Source organism: Suncus etruscus, chromosome 7 (assembly GCF_024139225.1).
Source record: "Suncus etruscus isolate mSunEtr1 chromosome 7, mSunEtr1.pri.cur, whole genome shotgun sequence".
Taxonomy (NCBI): Eukaryota; Metazoa; Chordata; class Mammalia; order Eulipotyphla; family Soricidae; genus Suncus; species Suncus etruscus.
The window spans coordinates 26,021,555-26,039,396 of record NC_064854.1 but is presented as its reverse complement, the minus strand read 5'-3'; the positions used below and the strand labels follow the sequence as shown (position 1 = coordinate 26,039,396).

At 38.3% G+C, this 17,842-nt stretch overlaps 1 protein-coding gene and 2 long non-coding RNA genes across 5 annotated transcripts in view; all 3 read left to right on the top strand.

The window, feature by feature from the left end:
- NEBL (nebulette) overlaps positions 1-17,842 on the top strand; it is a 380,095-nt gene that overhangs the window by 201,369 nt on the left and 160,884 nt on the right. For all 3 annotated transcript variants that reach the window (XM_049777820.1, XM_049777821.1, XM_049777822.1), the window contains exon 4: positions 5,096-5,203. In XM_049777820.1, the coding sequence (XP_049633777.1) occupies positions 5,096-5,203 (108 nt within the window). The remainder of the gene's footprint in view (positions 1-5,095; positions 5,204-17,842) is intronic.
- On the top strand, positions 6,846-9,196 carry LOC126014522 (uncharacterized). The gene is made up of 3 exons (XR_007497569.1): positions 6,846-6,903; positions 6,993-7,062; positions 9,175-9,196. It is a non-coding gene; the product is annotated as an uncharacterized LOC126014522 (long non-coding RNA).
- The window catches only part of LOC126014520 (uncharacterized), a 48,444-nt gene continuing 39,832 nt past the window's right edge, over positions 9,231-17,842 (top strand). The window contains exon 1 of the long non-coding RNA XR_007497567.1: positions 9,231-9,268. This is a non-coding gene — a long non-coding RNA (uncharacterized LOC126014520). The remainder of the gene's footprint in view (positions 9,269-17,842) is intronic.

Sequence of the window (17,842 nt, the reverse complement as noted above, 5' to 3'; positions counted from 1 at the left end):
CCCCGCATCCATCAACACTGGTTATTTTTGTTCTTTGTGATGAGTGCTAGTCTCTTTGATGTGATGTGATATCTCATTGTTTTGATTCCTATGATCATTAATGCTATAGAGCATTTCTATATGCCTTTTGGTCATTTGGATATCTTCTTTGAAAAACTTTATACTCATCTTTTATCTCCATTTTTTGATGGGTGATGGTGTGTTCTTAATATGCTATTTTGCTATTTGTAAATCACAGTTTCCCAGATACTTTTAGAAGGTTTGTTTTTTATATCACCTTGAAAACTTTAGATAATTCTTACAAGTCAAGAGAAACCAATGATCAGAATGCTTAGTATTTGTATAATGTCTCCCATTTTCTTTCCTGTGCTTATCTCATTCAGTTCATAGTGCTTCCTAAGAGGGTGGTACTGCTTCTCTGGGGCAAGTCACTGGAACAATCTGCTGGTTAGTGATAGCCTCTGGTGCAATTTGGGATTCCTTTTTTGCTAATCCACTTAAACTATATTGTCAAAGGGACTCTTTACTTTCTTGAAAAAGGAATGGAAGACCAAATAAGTTTGGAACCCTCTATCCTAGTTAGTTAAGAAGTGATTGAAATTTATATTATCAGGAAAATGCTAATCAAAATAACAGTGAGATATCGTCTCTCATCAGTTTCAAAAAGACTGGAAACAACCACTTTTGGCAGAAATTCAGTGAAAAATTTCACTGTTGGTGAGAGTGTTATCTGGTCCAGCTTCTTAGAAAGCAGTATGGAGATTTCCACCCCACCTCCCCAATAAGAATAGAATCATTTACAAGCCAGTGATTCCACTTCTTGGCATATAAACCCAAAACAAATATATTAATTCCAAAAGTATGTACACATATATTTATTGCAGTCCTTCGAATAATAGATAGGATCTGGAAACAATCTAAATGCCTAATGATGGATGAACAGATAAGGAAATCATATTTAGATTTCATCTAGGTCCAGGTGAAATCATGTAATACAGATGAAACTGGAGAGTATCATGCTGAGTGAAATAAGTCAAAGGAAAAAGAACAGATATTGAATGATCTTACTCATCTGTGGTATATACAGAGGCAAGAGACTAACAGTGTTGAATGATGACAAATTGCTCATTGGCCTTAGATTATAGAACTTGAGTAGAGCAAAGAGAAAAGTGCAAATAAGTTCAGACCAGAGGTGACATAGGCGCAATGGTGAAGAGTTATGGGAGCTTTGGTGGTGCTGGTAACATAATTTTGTCTTACATACTGTAAACTTTAGAACTATTGTAGCTATATTGCATATGTTATAATTAAAATGTGTTTTAGAATGTGTACTTAGGAGGAAACATCTACTCTGAGAAGCGTTGGGACAGCTGGAAAGGAATGAGAATTCTAGGTTATGGTCAGCTCAAGCCATGCTTTTACTTTGATCCTGATTTTTTTTTTCATTCAAAGATAAAACAATCTTTATTCAAAAATTCAGAAAACATAGGGCCGGAGTGGTGGTGCAAGTGGTAAGGTGTCTGTCTGCCTTGCATGTGCTAACCTTGGATGGACCGCTGTTCTATCCCCTGGCATCCTATACGGTCCCCCAAGCCAGAAGAGATTTCTGAGTGCATAGCCAGGAGTAACCCCTGAGTGTCACCAGGTGTGGCTCAAAAACCAAACCCCCAAAAAAAAAAAATCAGAGAACATGGTCATATTGACAGTTAAACCACTTAACCCAGTAGAGAAAGAAGGCACATTTTAAGATGGAACAGGGTCCATCTTATATAAATTATTTGGTCTGGATATGTTGAATGAATGGGGGCCCAAATAAATCTCAAATAAAAATAACTAATGGATTACTATTTACCAATATTCCAGGCTCTATATAGGCACATTTTAGGTACCGGGAACATGTTAATCAGAATTGTTTTGACTAGAAAACGTGGGGACTTACTAATTAACTAATTAACAAGCTTGGATGTCTGACTTTAGTAAGAATTTGACCAGGGGCTCCAGAATGCTATTGGAAACTTTCTTTGGATCTCTTATTTTTCTTGCCTCTCTGAGTGGGTCTCATCTTATCTGCTCTTATTTTATTTAGAGCAGGGGTCTCAAACTCAATTTACCTGGGGGCTGAAGGAGGCAAAGTCAGGGTGAGGCAGGGCCACATAAGGGATTTCACTTACCAAATATTCGCAATAAAAAATCGCATTAGTAAGAAAAAAATCGTAAAAAATCGCATTAAACATTTGCATACCCCGAACAGAAGTGCGCGGGGTATGTGAATGTTTAATGCGATTTTTTTCTTACTAATGCAATTTTTATTGCGATTATTCGGTAAGCGAATAATCGCGAATACTGCGATATTTGCAGGCCAGCCGAGGGCCACAAAATGTTGTACGGAGGGCCGCAAATGGCCCGCGGGCCGCGAGTTTGAGACCCTTGATTTAGAATGTTCTAAACCAACTAGACCAGAGAAAAATAGTTTCTGAAGTTCCTGCCAAAGTCTGAGAATTGGATTTATGGGCACAGATTTGATTATGTCTCTGTCCACTGGTTTGCTCTGGGGTGATGGCAAAGGGGTCACATGAGATTGGAGAGAAAAATCTTCCTTCATTAGTTTTCTGTTTTATTATTATGTTCATTACCTCTAAGAATGACACTCAGTAGAATCAGCCTATGATCATGTGTAACATTTAATGCTAGGCCTAAGTTGAGAAAGAAGATGTGAGTGGATAGGAAGGAGTATGGACAGAGAAGGCTAACTGCTCGTCCAGTTTCCCTTTAGGTCTGGGAGATAAGTTGATGCTTGAATTATTTTGTGCCAAGGGGGTTTGAGACTTGGTTATGGGTTACATCATAAAGGGCCTCCTAAAACTCTTTGGGCCATTTACAGAGATGAAATTGTACATTCTTCCAAACTAGAGTCGCATTGATTATACCCCAATCAGGTGATTCTTGTTGTGTGGTGCTCAAACTTACTAATGGTTCTGAGCTCAGGGATCATTTCTGTCAGGTCTTGGAACCTGGAAGATCTAACCCAGTTCCACCATTAGGCAAATGCCTTACCCTTTTGCCTTGTTCTATCTCCCCAGCCCTATTCTTTTTTTTTTTTTTCTGAGTTTTTTGGCCAAACCCGGTGACACTCAGGGGTTACTCTTGGCTATGTGCTCAGGAATTGCTCCTGTCTTGGGGGACCATATGGGATGCAGGGAGATTGAACTGTGGTCAGTCCTGGGACAGCACCATGCAAGGCAAATGCCTACCACTGTGCCATCGCTCCAGCCCCTCTTCAACCCTATTCTTATATATATACATATACACACACACACATATACATATATATATGGCGATTGATTTTCCATTAAAATCCCATAATTCTGAAATATGATGATTTTTCTTTCTTTGGAAGTTACCATTACAATAAATCCAAACCCATACCAATCATGAAAATAATTTGTGGTAGTATTTTTTTTTTTTTTGAGACAAGGTTGGAAGTCGTTTTACAGAATTTTCTTCTTTTGCTATGATAAGCTTGTCATGTTCCTTGTATTATTTTTGCTTCTCGGCACCCCAGTACTTATTTCAAGCAAAGCTAAATGTCTTGCTTGCTTAGTTAGGCATAAAACATGGCAGTGTACTGGAGTATGTGTCTCTCTTCACACATGCTGAGAGATTGAGGGTTAGAGGGCTAATCTCATTGCGTCCTTTCTGTGGAAGAAAACAACATGTTTATGAACTGTATTTTTATGAAAATCACTAAAGAGAAGGCGTACATACTTCTATCCATGTAAATGAAAAGATGGCGGAAAAAATCAGATATTACTAAAAATGAGAGATTCTTAAGATAAACAAGATAGAAAATCCAGATAATTCTGTTTATTGTCATCTAGGATATATATATGTGTGTGTGTGTGTATATATATATATATATATATATATATTTATATTTCTTCCCTCAAGCTTTTCTCATTAAATGAAATATTCCAGTGACCTCAGGGTCAATAAGAGTTGAGAGAATTGTGCACTTAAATATAGTTATGCTTCTACTGAGACAGTCATTCTGTGTTCAACTGAGCAAACTTCTCAGATTGATACAGAGGGCTTCTTCTCTGTATTTTTATTAGTCCCTTAACTGTTAATTATTGATTTAAACATTCATTCAAGGCTGATACTTAGGAATGTAAAGTGGGAATTAGATGGGTTACAAAAATGTTTCCATACTTTCAGCTCTCTGGGCATTTAAAGGAAGAAGAAAAGTGACAGTGATATCACCATTTCAGTCATTAATAAGCAGAACATTTAACCGCCATGACAGTTATTGCCATTATGCTAATAATAGGAGATAGGGCTCTAGGAAGATTAGGCATTAGCTATTCTCATCCCCTGAGGAAACTGTAAAATTTGGCTTCACTGGATTGTAATTAGAAGAGATATTTAAATACTGAAAACATCTTAGGTACCTCAGCACACAGTATGCTGGGCCATGTGCTTGAAGCCTTTTTAATCTCTAGGTGTGGCCTATTTTATAAATATTTCCAAAAGCATTTGCATACTTGACATTTGGCGATACAGCCTTGTATAATCTTATCCATATGCTTTGCCTTATGAGATTAAATGAAAACTTTGCACAAAGGGGGCGCCTGGTGGCTTTTGTATTCGATCCTCCTCTGCAGAACAGGCCAAGTCCCAAAGGGTACCTTGTCCTTATTGACAAGAGATTTGGGAGCAGAAGATTTAACTTCCTCTTCCCTCTGCCTCCTTTAGCCATGGGACAGATATGAACCATGCAGATTATATTAACTATCACTTTGCTTGCTGGGTATGAGTGTGGAGGTATTTAAAGCTGCCCATATCCCCTGGTAGAAAGCATTCTTTAGACAGTGGGGTTGTTTCTGCTTTTCTTACAGAATCAAAGCAGGCAGTATAAGCAGCAGAGTAACACACCTAGAGTCACAGTGTCGCTTAGTTGCCAGGATACACATCATCTGATAGAGTTGTATCCAATTCTAGCAGCTTCTTTGGCCCTGGCCTTTTCCTGAGTGGGATTTGTGGTTCCTCTGTTTACTTTGCCTTTTTGTTTTCACTCTCTCCATTCTCACCCTCTTAGGTCAAGTACAAAAGAGATTTTGAAGAAAGCAAAGGGAGGGGTTTTAGCATCGTCACCGACACGCCTGAACTACAGAGACTGAAGAGGACTCAGGAACAGATCAGCAACGTAGGTGACCCTTGTTTTGGTAGCCAAGAGCTGCTGCTTGTGTTTGTGATGGGATAGTGAAACTGGGTGATTTGTGCAGATGGGATAGAAGGTTCTGTGTACTCAGCACATAACACCATGTTCATCTGTTACTCCTGCCTTGCATTTTTTCACCGCTGCTGACCCTCTGCACTTGAATAGCTAGGATGATGCGTCTGAATGTAGCATTGACTAAGTTACCTGGATTGATGTAATAAATGAATTTAATTAAATAATATTCACTCACAAACATCTTCCTGGCCTTTGTAAGAAATTACTACAATTTAGCATCTTTTTCAGCATAGAGGGGTTCCCAAACTTCGAATTTGTCCAGACTAGGACTTTCTGATAGTGCTATAGTGACATAGTGGTAGAACATATGCAGGATGTGGACCAGAAACTCTGATATCTAAGTTTTTTAAACTGTGGATAAAGTTATAAACTACACATATAAGTGAAGTATCTTGAGATATTTTATTGCTACTAATTATGCTTTATAAAAGATCCTGCACTCTAGATATTTATTGAAATGACATGTTATATCAAAGTGTTGAAATTAATATTCACATATGAATGAATTTGCTTTGGATTTGAAAACTGCATCCTGTTCAGACATGGATTTTTCTGGAAAAAGAAAATCATAGCAGCAACGGAAAACATAATAGGGACCCAAAAGTGTTAATTCAATATTTATTAGATATGTATGAATAAGACTTAATTTTTATAATTTATACCTGTAGTTATGTTTCTTCCAGAGTATTATATGAGTGACATCAAAAGGGATATTTTTTCAGAAAAAAGTGAATGTTGGTATCCAGAGGAAATGAATGAAAATTAGCAACCATGTACCTCATATAAAAATATAAACGCATGTGCAAAATTCATATCACTTTTTATGAGCAGTGTATTTTGTGTTTCTCTTTACAGCCATTGTATAAATGTGTATATATCTACATGTTTTAAGTAATGAATGCAGACTGGCTTTCCAGAATGTTGAATTAGATGGCTTCAAAATTGTTGATATTGGCCTTTATAACTCTGTGTGTGCGTGATTTTGTATGTGTCTATAAAATGATTTATAGCTAGGTTGTAGCATGTAATTTGAAAAAAATTATTTCTTAAAAGTCATACATTTTAAAGATTTATTTTATATTTAAGAGACTGTGTACAGAGTGAAAGAAAGCAGACTAAATATTTTGTTTTTCCATATTCTCTGTGATTTAGTCATTGCTTATATAAATAACCATGTTATTAATGACTTTAATTTGAAAAGAAAGGGTTGAATTTTAGAATTTTGTGTTTTTGCCTGTTCATTTTCCTAACCATGCCAAAACTACACTGATTATGAATAGTGGTGATTAACCTATTATCTTTCTTCCTCTTCATTTTCCCTTAAATCAAAAACCCATTTTTCTTTAAAAAAGTGCAAATTAAAGAGAGTTGGTAGAGGGGAAAAAAAACGTGTGAATTAAAGATATATTTCACCAGCAGTTACATTCGCTAAGGAATCTGTCTGTGGATTACTTTTGGAGTACTTTTCTTAAAAATATATAATTAATGCAGCACAAAGTTATGTCATAAATCTTCAACTAACACAGGAATTTATTTAAAAAAGAATCAAACATTTCTACTTAAGACATCCACATGCCAGCTAACGTAAAGATTGCCATTGATTCACAAAGGTGAGTCTTTAATTTATACTCAAATTAAATCAATATTCATATTTAATAAGAAAAGAATCAATCATTTCACCGACCTTTATCATTATCAGGGATAAACATCTTATTCAATACCGGAGGCTGCTTGCAGATCTATTCTTAATCAAATCCCTTGTAACACAGGTACGTATAAATTTTTATTCATCATATATGTGGCAGCATACAGAGATGGACTTTAATTAAGTCTATTATTTAGACAATGCTCATTTTTACCAGTATAACAGTTAAAGCAGTTAGATGCTTTATTCTAATTTTTTGAAGGACCTTCATGTTAGCAACTACAGTAATGTTTTAAGTCATTCTTCTAGGCATGCTTAGATTGACTGATATTTTGCAGAGCTGTAAAAATTAGGAATTTTATATGACTGCTAGGGTTTTTTTTTTCTTGTAGGAAGGAAGCTGTTAAATATTTTGGGGCTAGTGGATTTATTATTCATTTAAAGGCTGCAACATTTTCCATGACCTCATGGGGTTTTCCATATTACTTAGGGATCTTTTTTTTCAATAAGTAACTTGAGTTAATCGGAGGGTGGTACTTGGAGTGGAAAATGTTCCATTTTCCATATTACTTTCAGATAAACCCAGGCCAAGTATATTGACTAAATCCAGACAGGTCATTTTGACAGTGGGATAGATTGTCTGTTTTTAGGATCAAGGCTATGCTCAGGAGACTTCAGACTACTTTTGGGGGCATGCTGGGAGGGAATGACCTTATCCTGAAAAATTGCAAAGAATATAGTATTTGAGCTCCAAGTGAATATAGGTTGTTATAAGTTTGTTAATTAGAACAGGCTTTTTATCTTAATTAATTTCATTTGCTTCCTTCTCCCTGTTTTTTTTTTTTTAAACTTTAGTTTGTTTTGGAATAGCATGAGAATCCTCATAGCTCCCCTTAATCCCTTTCTGGACTAAAGAAAGTATAAAGATATAAAACAGAGAATTTAATGAAACCTCTAGGTGTTTTGGATACTATGTTATGGATGAATAGGCAGTTTTGATTGCTCGTATCTGGGTCAGGTTTATGAAATGTTTTCAGTCATTGTCCTGTTTGTTCAGGAATTGGAATAATCTGGAAACATGCACTGAGTCTATATCTGTTATTGAGGTGTGGGGTGGAACTCAAATCTCCATTTGAAATTGAGTATACTGAAAGTGGTGGAGAGCTGGGAAGCCCTGAATTTTCCTTTGGGAATCTATAATGACAATGTATTAAACACAGAGATTTATTAAATGCTGCAATTAAAAATTCTTCTGCTATATCACCCACCTAGTATAACTCCAGAAAGAATAAGGAGAGATGAAACATTTCAAAAATCTATAGTATACTTGGGAGAAAAGCAATTGCTCTCTAAAATGGAGAAACACTTTCCTATAAAATTTTAGTAGATGTTAATTGCTCCCCAATCTCCTCGATTCAGAAGTGACAGAACAATATCAATATAGCTTCATTAAAATTTTTTTTTCAGGGAAATGTGCTTAAAAGACATTATAGAGACATGATTTTGAGGAAGACTGTGCTCTTAGATTTTTTTTTTTTTGGTTTTTGGGCCACACCCAGCAGTGCTCAGGGGTTACTCCTGGCTGTCTGCTCAGAAATAGCTCCTGGCAGGCATGGGGGACCATATGGGACACCGGGATTTGAACCAACCACCTTTGGTCCTGGATCGGCTGCTTGCAAGGCAAACGCCCTGTGCTATCTCTCCAGGCCCCTTAGATGTTTTTCAACCCCCGCTCCTCCTCCTCCTCCTCCTCCTCCTCCTCCTCCTCTCTTCTTTTTCTTCCTCCTCACCTTCCTCACCCTCCCCTTCTTCTCCCCTGTCTTGTGCTTCTCTTAGAAACCAATTGGATTTTAGGTGGTCACCATTCTCATATTGAGGAGAAGAGCAGAGAGAGGTAGAGAGATAGAGATAGGGATAGAAAGGCAGATAGAAACAGACAGATAGACAGACAGACAGACAGACAGACACACACACACACACACACACACACACACACACACACTCACAGAGATCTGGGATCATCAGCAAACATCTAAGGGCCTTAGTGTAGCTTCGAGAAGATTATTGATGTACTTCATTCTCCCTTGTTACACACTAATAGAAGCTGCATTTACAATTAGCTGAGACAATCTGGGATAAATTGTGAGATAAAGTGGCAAAGACCAAGCCCAAGAGGCATTTATAAGCTTTTTGTTGTAGATAAAAATCTAGGTGTTTATTTTCTTATTTATTCCAGGTAATGGAGAAATACCACTTAAAGGGGAAGGGGAAAACAAATCAAAGCTAACCCCAAAGGACAAAATTCTGTATTTTACACACTGTCTGAAACAGTAAGTATGCTCTTATGTGACTTGGCAAGATTTATGCTGGTCTTTGATTCACAGAGGAAATAATTGTACCAATGTGAGATGTGTGATCTGGGGTGTGTGTATGTGTGTGTGTGTGTGTGTGTGTGTTATGTGCTCATACACATGTGTGAATCTGTGTTGTTGGCTTTGATAAAAATCTTTGGAGTCTTTTTTCCCATAAGATCGCTGCCATACAACATTCACTTGCCCCATCTTCTTTCTTTTACTTAGTCTATATATAAAAGTCTGATTCTTAACTGTGTCTTCCATATGCCCTTTTTATTACCAGTTCTAATTGCTGACTGGCTGTATAATAAAAGGTGAGATTGAAGCCCTCTTTTAATATAGAAAAGAAGGAGGTTTTCTGTAATTTGTTACTGTAATCTAATTATTTTTCATTTTTTGATAAAGCTGCATAATTTTTCATTGACTTTTTAGAATGCAAAATAAATTATTTGCCCATTAAAAAGCTCATGTGGACACTGCTGATTTAGTCTCTTGAAATTTTGTGGATTAGCTTAAAAAATTAGATTATTGGAGGTAAACATGGGCTAATAATTGAATAGCACTGTCTACTGGACTGTTAAAAGATTTGCTTCCAAGTTAGGTGGAGTGTAAAGGGTGAGTGTGAGGGTAGGACTAATTATCTAGGGATCTGGTGTCTGTTTGTAATTTAAATAAATCAATTTGACAGAGACTGACTGGCCATGTTCAGACTGCTGATGGTGTGAAATTGAGTTGTATGGTGGACAGGAGACAAGCAGTCAAGAGAAATCCCCAAAGGCAAAATTTGTTATGTAATTGGGTCAACTCACGCATGAGAAATGCATACTAATTGTAAATTGGTGGCAAGATTATAGTGTTATGAGGCAATTAGGTCTACTATGGACCCCCACAACTAACATAGAAGATTTTTCTCTTTGTGTGTGTTCATCAACATCTTATACAGAAGAGTTTTTGTTGTTGTTGAAGGTGGAAAAGAGAAAAGTTAAAGCACTTCATGTTGATTTGTTCATTTGGGTCCTTCTGTTGGAAGCATCATGTTGTCCAACTAAAGAGATTAAAAATAATCACATGAAAGTTTCTGATTTTGTAATAATACCTACTTATCAAGTAATTTGAAAAAGAAAACCAGATCTTCTTTTTGTCATATCTGGGTTGATTAATATTATAAATGATTACCTATGAAGCCTACAGTTTCAATGTCAGCCCAGTAAGGCTGATGTTTTTACTGAGTGAATTTCTATGTTATTTCAGTGGACCCCTCTACAATTCAGCTTAATTAGTAAGAGATTCCCAAAGAAGAATGGCCAATAGCATCTTTAAAACAAAGATCAAGTAATTAAAGTGATAAGGCAATCATAAATCTTTCTTTTTGTTATATCTAATTTGTATATGAAACACTTTGACATACTCAGTCTAATTAGATCCTCTGACCAACCTTTCCTTGAGGAAACTTTCTAGAAGGAATGCTTCTACTTCCATGAGAAAAGTGTATGGAAAATTACCTCTTGGTCCTTTCTTATTTCCTTTCTTATTTCAAATTGTGGTTTCCCATACACTTGGTTTTGCTTTATTTTTCCACGTAGGGCAGAACTTCAAAGGTCGAGCTCTCCTTTTATCCTTGATATTTAGCCACAGTCACTTAAAGAAACACAAATATACCCCAGGCCAGTAATTACTTGTGCATGGCAAGTACCAGCGTTGGGTTTGTAAAATGGCATTGTCCAAAGAAGAGGCCTGGTCAGGGTCTCTGGACAGAAAGAGTGAGCACTTTTGAAACAGAAGTGAAGGATCCGGCCATTTCTCAAACTTCTTTATCTGATCAAGCCCTTGTCCTTCTTACCTTTGTTTTCAGCTCTGCTGAGCTCAGGTCCTCATCCTGCAGGGGCTGGTGCAGGAGCCTTCTAATTTATCTTATCTCCTTCAGGGGTCCCTCAGTTCCTGCATTATTGAGACACAGGCAGAGGACCCTTTCATTAATGTCCTAATTAGGATCCACTACAAAACTTTCCTTGGACCTCCTCTTGGAGTGGGATAAAATGGAATCCCCTCTACCCTTTAATTTGGACTCTAAAGACCATCCATAATCTGCTTGTATATTTTTTGTCATGCTTGGCTCTTTTCCCCAGCTCTCCAGCTCTGACCTGGCCACCTACACTTTTATGGACTTTTGCTTGAATCATTCCTTTTATTTGGAGTCATTTTAAACTGATTGTCAGTGACATTCCCTAATTGTAGGCACACTCATATCTTGGCCCTAGTGACCTTCATTTTCTTCTCAGCATTCTGGCAATGGTTTGTACAATGATCCAATTATCTGGGGTGCTGAGGAATGAACCCCCAGACTCAGTCATGAGGACACACTCACTTTTACTGAGCACCATTCCTGGACCTCAAGGTTTTTATTTAATTGACATTTCTTCTTGCTAACTTCATGAAGGGGAAGAAAGGTATTGTTTTTAATTTACTCTTTTTTTTACACCTCTTCATATATGAAGACATACAAAAGATTGCTTTTCTCTTCAACTTGCTTGAGTTTCTTTAAACTAGTTTGTGACAACCTTCCACCTCCTTCTCTTGCTTATGTAGAAGAAATGGGCCCTTGGTCATTCTCACAGACATAGAATTCCTCTTGTCTTGCAGCTGCTGCCTTTGAATTTTTTTTGCTGACTCCTAAATACATCTCTGATCATGTCCCTACTCTTTTAGAGTCCCACCAATGACTCCCTAATCCTGATTGCCTTGAGAAGAAATGCTGCAAATCAAAATTTACCTCAGAATGTGAGATCTCCAGCCTGGATGCTTCTCAGCACCCTTGGGCATAGTCTACTTTAGACTTTTTTTTTTTTTAGGGGAGGGAGGTTTGGGCCATATTCAGCAGTGTTCAGGACTTACTCCTGAGTCTATGCTCAAAGATCATACTTGTCAGTGCTTTAGGCAACATATATGGTGCTGGGGATAGAATTGGAAACATTTCTGTGTGAGACAATTCCTAGTACTATCTCTTTGCCTTCCCCCAACTTTAGACTTTTGATCCCAAATTTACTTTCAGCCTAGAAACTGCCTTTTCCTCCCAACTTCACCCTCCTTTCTACTCTGCCCTCTGTAGCTATGTTGAACATTTACCTGTTAAGTTATAAGATTTGCAATGGAACCTCCAGGTTCCATGATCCTTTCTCTTCACTCCCAGTGCCATCCACCTCCAAAAAAGATGCCTCTCCTCATTCCTCCCACATGCTTTGCCACTGGCTTCTTAGGAAGGTGTTATGGTGATTCTGGGATGGATCCTTTGCTATAGCTTTTGGGTCCAATTTGATAAATTAATCAATTTCTTGTGCCAATACATGTTCCCTGCACTTCCCTCTCTGTCCAAATCTGCCTGTCTTGGCTTCTCAGTCTGCCCCTATGAGAGACACCCCATTTATTTGTTACTTGGAGGAATAATTCCTCCCTACCCCACCCCTGTTCATATAAGGATGAAGATAATTACATGAGGTGCTAATTTTATGATATTTATTTGAGTCAAATTTTTTTTTTAAGCTCCATCTAGAAATTTCTTGATTTCCTTCCTAATCTTCCCTTCAGATTTTTTTCTGCTTTCCAGGGGTTTCTAACATTAAATAGTTACCTTATTTCATGTTTTAAATAAAAATGTTTAAATGAGAAATTTCTCTTAAGGGCGTTATTTTCTCCCCAACCTCTAAAGCCAAACACAAATTTTCCCATTAGAATCAGTCTTTCATTCAAATTCATTGGAGGCCAATCAGATCTCTCCTGGGAGATATGCCATGGCAGGATAGGAGACTAATTTATCCTTTCAACACAGCCATGCTAATAGCTAAAATATTGGCACATAACAGTTGGCCAGTAATTCTGGTTTCATTTACAATTTCTTTTTCTTGAAACCTCTCTTTGCAAGATTCCTTATTTATTAAATTGCCCTGAAAATAGCCGTTTGTTTGGGGCTTTTGCTAATACCTATTTACCACTTTATTGACTTATTGAAACATTATTGAAACATTCACTTATGGTTAAGTGTGTGTGTGTGTGTGTGTGTGTGTGTGTGTGTGTGTGTGTGTGTGTGTGTAGGAGACTATATCTGTTTCCAGGTGCCATTTCATGTTTGGTGCTTAGGCTACTTGGATGCAGTACTAGGCCCAGAATCCAGATGCTTTGCATGCAAAATATGCACTGACAGCTCATGAAACTATCAAAATATAGCCCATAAGGCTCTCGTTCTGGCCCCTAATGGCTATGATCATTAAGACAATTACTAAGACAATAGTAGCATTTTTTGGTCACAATAGTGGTGCTGCAGGGTTACTCCTGGCTCTGTACTTTCTGGGGTTGCATTGTGCAAGGCAAATGTCCTATCCTCTATTCTCCAACCTCAATAGTAGCCCCAATCATTTACAAAGATGAAGGTATGATCAGGGGATATAGCTTAGTGGTCAGGGGCATAGTGAGTATGAACCCTTGCACTGGCAATCCTACAAGATTACCAAAAGATTACCACAGAGTATATTCCTAGATGCTCTGAGCTCAAATGATCTCAGACACACTTATCAGCTTCACACTTTGAGCCCTTGCATTGAGTCACCTATTCCCTGAGCCTTCTTACGCACTGCTTGGAAACTCCCTTAGCTCCCTCCAAAATAATCAGATGAAAAATTTGGAAAGTAAGATCACCACTCTTGTTCTGCATTTCTCTCCTATCCCCCCCAACTCTTGGCACGGTAGTTTTTTTTAGTTAAAAAGATCTCATAGGGTCTAAAGGATTCTGCACACAGGGTCTAAAGGATTGAGAAAAGGAGGTGCCTTTGCACCCCACTGTGATAGCGTAAGTCGGCTCACTCGCTTAGTGCATACTCGGGCTACACAGCCTGGAGCTGTGCTCTGCAGAAGGGAAATGATCTATCTAGCTCAATGCTGGTTGTTTTCCGCCACGTATTGTTGGCCAGGTCTGTGCTGACAACGGGCCTCTGGGACGTCCCCTCAGAGCGGTGGGGTCTTTTCCAGCTAAATATTGTTCTCTTGCAAGATTAAATCGCTGAGTCAGTGTGGCTCTCATCTTGATCCTGCTGAGAATATTAAGACTCCTGCAGGTTATAATACAGATTAGCCGGGGAGAGCTCTGTTGGAAAAATAAAGTGAGTTTTTCTAAATGAATTTAACAACTGCTGGGAACCTTTGTGTGTCTTCCAGCATGAGTGTGTGATGTTGGCAGTTAACGATTTATTTCTTTCATTTTTTTCCAAAAAAATCGCTCCTGTCCACCCCTGGGCATGTCGTGTAAACATTTTCCTAACACCCGCACATTAATATTTTGCCAGCTAAGGCATTTGACATGTTAAATTATTGAGTACCATGAAGGCCAAGCCACTATTTGCTTTGTTTCTTTTTTCTTTTTTTTTTTTTTTTTTGGGGTTTTTGGGCCACACCCGGTAACGCTCAGGGGTTACTCCTGGCTATGTGCTCAGAAGTTGCTCCTGGCTTGGGGGACCATATGGGACACCGGGGGATCGAACCGCGGTCCATCCAAGGCTAGCGCAGGCAAGGCAGGCACCTTACCTTCAGCGCCACCGCCCGGCCCCTGCTTTGTTTCTTTAAGGAGGAAAATATTTTTATTTTTGTCCTCATAAAAATTAGTTGAAAGGGCACAAATGTGACACCTAATTAAGTAAAACACCCCCTGGGTTACTTAGAGCAATCTCATCACTGACTTTACAGAAATGGTTTGAAAATTGTGACATTGTTTAATAGGAGGTAAGGCAGATGGTTAAAATATTCATATGATATTCAGTATCCAATCCATTACTAGTTCTGTTTTTAGTGTGAGATGACCACTTTTGAGAGTTCTAAGTTCTAAATGAAATAAAAAAAAAAACAACCACCACAATAACTCACCAATAATGATGCAAAACTCTAAAGCACAGAACAGAGAATAACTTGAAACTAATTAATAATACATTAGGATTTCGGATTTCAGTCACTTGGAGTAAGTTGATGCAATGCTATTCTTATTTGGAGACCATGGTCTTGCTTACATATGAAGCTTGTACACTGTTTGCTTGTGGGAAGTTCCTTCTATCTCTTCTGCTTCTTCTTATTATACATAGTCATGGACTCTGTGTGTGTGTGTGTGTGTGTGTGTGTGTGTGTGTGTGAGAGAGAGAGATAGATAGATAAATAGATAGATAGATAGATAGATAGATAGATAGATAGATAGATAGAGGGGAAGATAGAGAGCAAGGGAGAGGAGGGGACATATATTCCTCAGCACAATTGTCTGTGATTGTGATTTATTCACGGCAAATCACAACCATAATTCTATTACCCTGATAGGCGCTGTGTTTTGTTTGTAGATGACTCCTTAGATTATTGCTGTGATTATTTACTAATAGCTTTCAATGTTAGATAATTAAATTATAACTTGTTGCCTAGTACAGCAGAACAGAGAATAGGAAATGCCCTGAGAGGACTGAGGAGCAGGGAGCAGTGCTGTTTCGGCAGCTTTTGCCTTAATAAAATCTTTGTTTTTTTTTTTGTTTTTTTTTTTTGCATGTAGCCTAATTAGGGTAAAAGACAAAGACCCTGACCTCATCTCCTGTTGGCTTTCTGATTGCAGTGGAAGTGAATTTGCCATTCTGCCTCATGGTCACTGGAAACAAATTCCGATTTCTGGTTTAGTTCATCTTCTGTTTTTCTTTTCCTTTTATGGAGGTGGGGCTCATCCAGTGGCATTCAGGAATTACTCCTGGCTCTATACTCAAGAATTACTTGTGATAGGATTGGGGGGAATCACATAGATGCCAGAAATTCAATCTGGGTTGGCTGCATGCAGTATTACCCACTCTATTATTTCTCTGGCTCCTTCGCCTTCTATTTTTCATGCTTGCATCTTGTGGTCAGGTTTTGGAGCATTGTTGAAGTTAATCACTAAGAAATGGACTTTCAAGGGATATTAGAAAAAAGTCTCATAAGGGGCCTGGAAGATAGTTCAAAGGATTAATGTTCATGCTTTACTTGTGGGAGAATTGAATTTGCTCCATTGTACCTTGTAGATCCTAGGGCATTGCTGGATAGTGTCCCCCCAAAAAACAATAATTAACAAGAGGATTAAGAGGACTTAACATATTCAGTTATAATTCCACTAAATCATCAGTGGCTCAAAAATATTCTTTAGGTCGAGTACAGTATTAACATTTTTTTGTTTGCTTGCTTGTTTTGGGGCCTTTCAGCTATACACAGGAGTGACTCATGGCTCTGCTTTTGGGAATCACTCATGGTGGGCTCAGGGAACCATATGAATGCCACACATCCAACCTGGGTGGGCTGCGTGCAAGGCAAATGCGCTACCTGCTGTGCTATCACTGCAGCCCATATTAACACTTTTTAAAAAGTAAGTGACAGTGGAAGTTCTAACACTACAATCTTTGATCTCCCAACAGTAAGGCCCTTTAAAATTTTGAAATACATCCCATGGACAAAGCCATCTAAAGAAAACTATATCCAATTTAAAAAATAGTAATAAACTTTGCACCCACTCACCCAGCTCTTCCTGGAGAGGCGAAATGTTTTTGCAAACCTTTGAAGATCTGTGTGTGTTCCCTAGCTTCCTCCTTCCCTGCTCTTGACTAGCCCACCAGGTCTCCACATCTTGAAAACAGATTTCACAGTGAAATTATGAGATCTGAAGATCCAGCTCCCAGAGACGGAAATAACATGAGTCATTTGGAGAAAAAGCCTTATTGACTTTATAGACCATTCAAAGCATACGCACGGTGGAAGGAGTCATCTTCATGTAACTCAAGAGCTTCCAAACTTATTTTAGACTCTTGTTGACCACTTTTTCTTTTTCTTTTTTTTTTTTTTTTCTTTTTTTTGGTTTTTGGGCCACACCCGGTAACGCTCAGGGGTTACTCCTGGCTATGCGCTCAGAAGTCGCTCCTGGCTTGGGGGACCATATGGGACACCGGGGGATCGAACCGCGGTCCGTCCAAGGCTAGCGCAGGCAAGGCAGGCACCTTACCTCTTGCGCCACCGCCCGGCCCCCTGTTGACCACTTTTTCAAAAAAAATTACAAAGTGAATCTAGGGCCCCTTGGAAGTTAACCTTCTTAGAGGAACAAATGAAAAAAGTTCCCACCATCCCTAGCTGCACCTGAGGCTATGACTATCACCATTTGATCCTTCCTGCACCCCCAGTAGATGGTGTTATCCACTTTGGGAACCCCTGAGGTTTCTCAGGACTCTAGCACGAGCTTGTCAATCATCTTTTACTGAGCATTTATGATGGTTTCATAGTAGTGCCACAGAATCCTCATGGCTCTGCCCCTTCCATCTCCCACCTCCCTAATTCTGGTCACCTTCATAGTTTTCACTGAGTCTCAGAGTTAGTTATATACACATATATATGGATCTACATATACATATATATATAAATTTTGACTACTCATTGCTTTAGTAATTCATATGTCCTGTATGACTGTAATCATCTGGTAATTGTCCATTTTCTGACTTATCATCCCATTATTAATTTGGCCTATTTTTT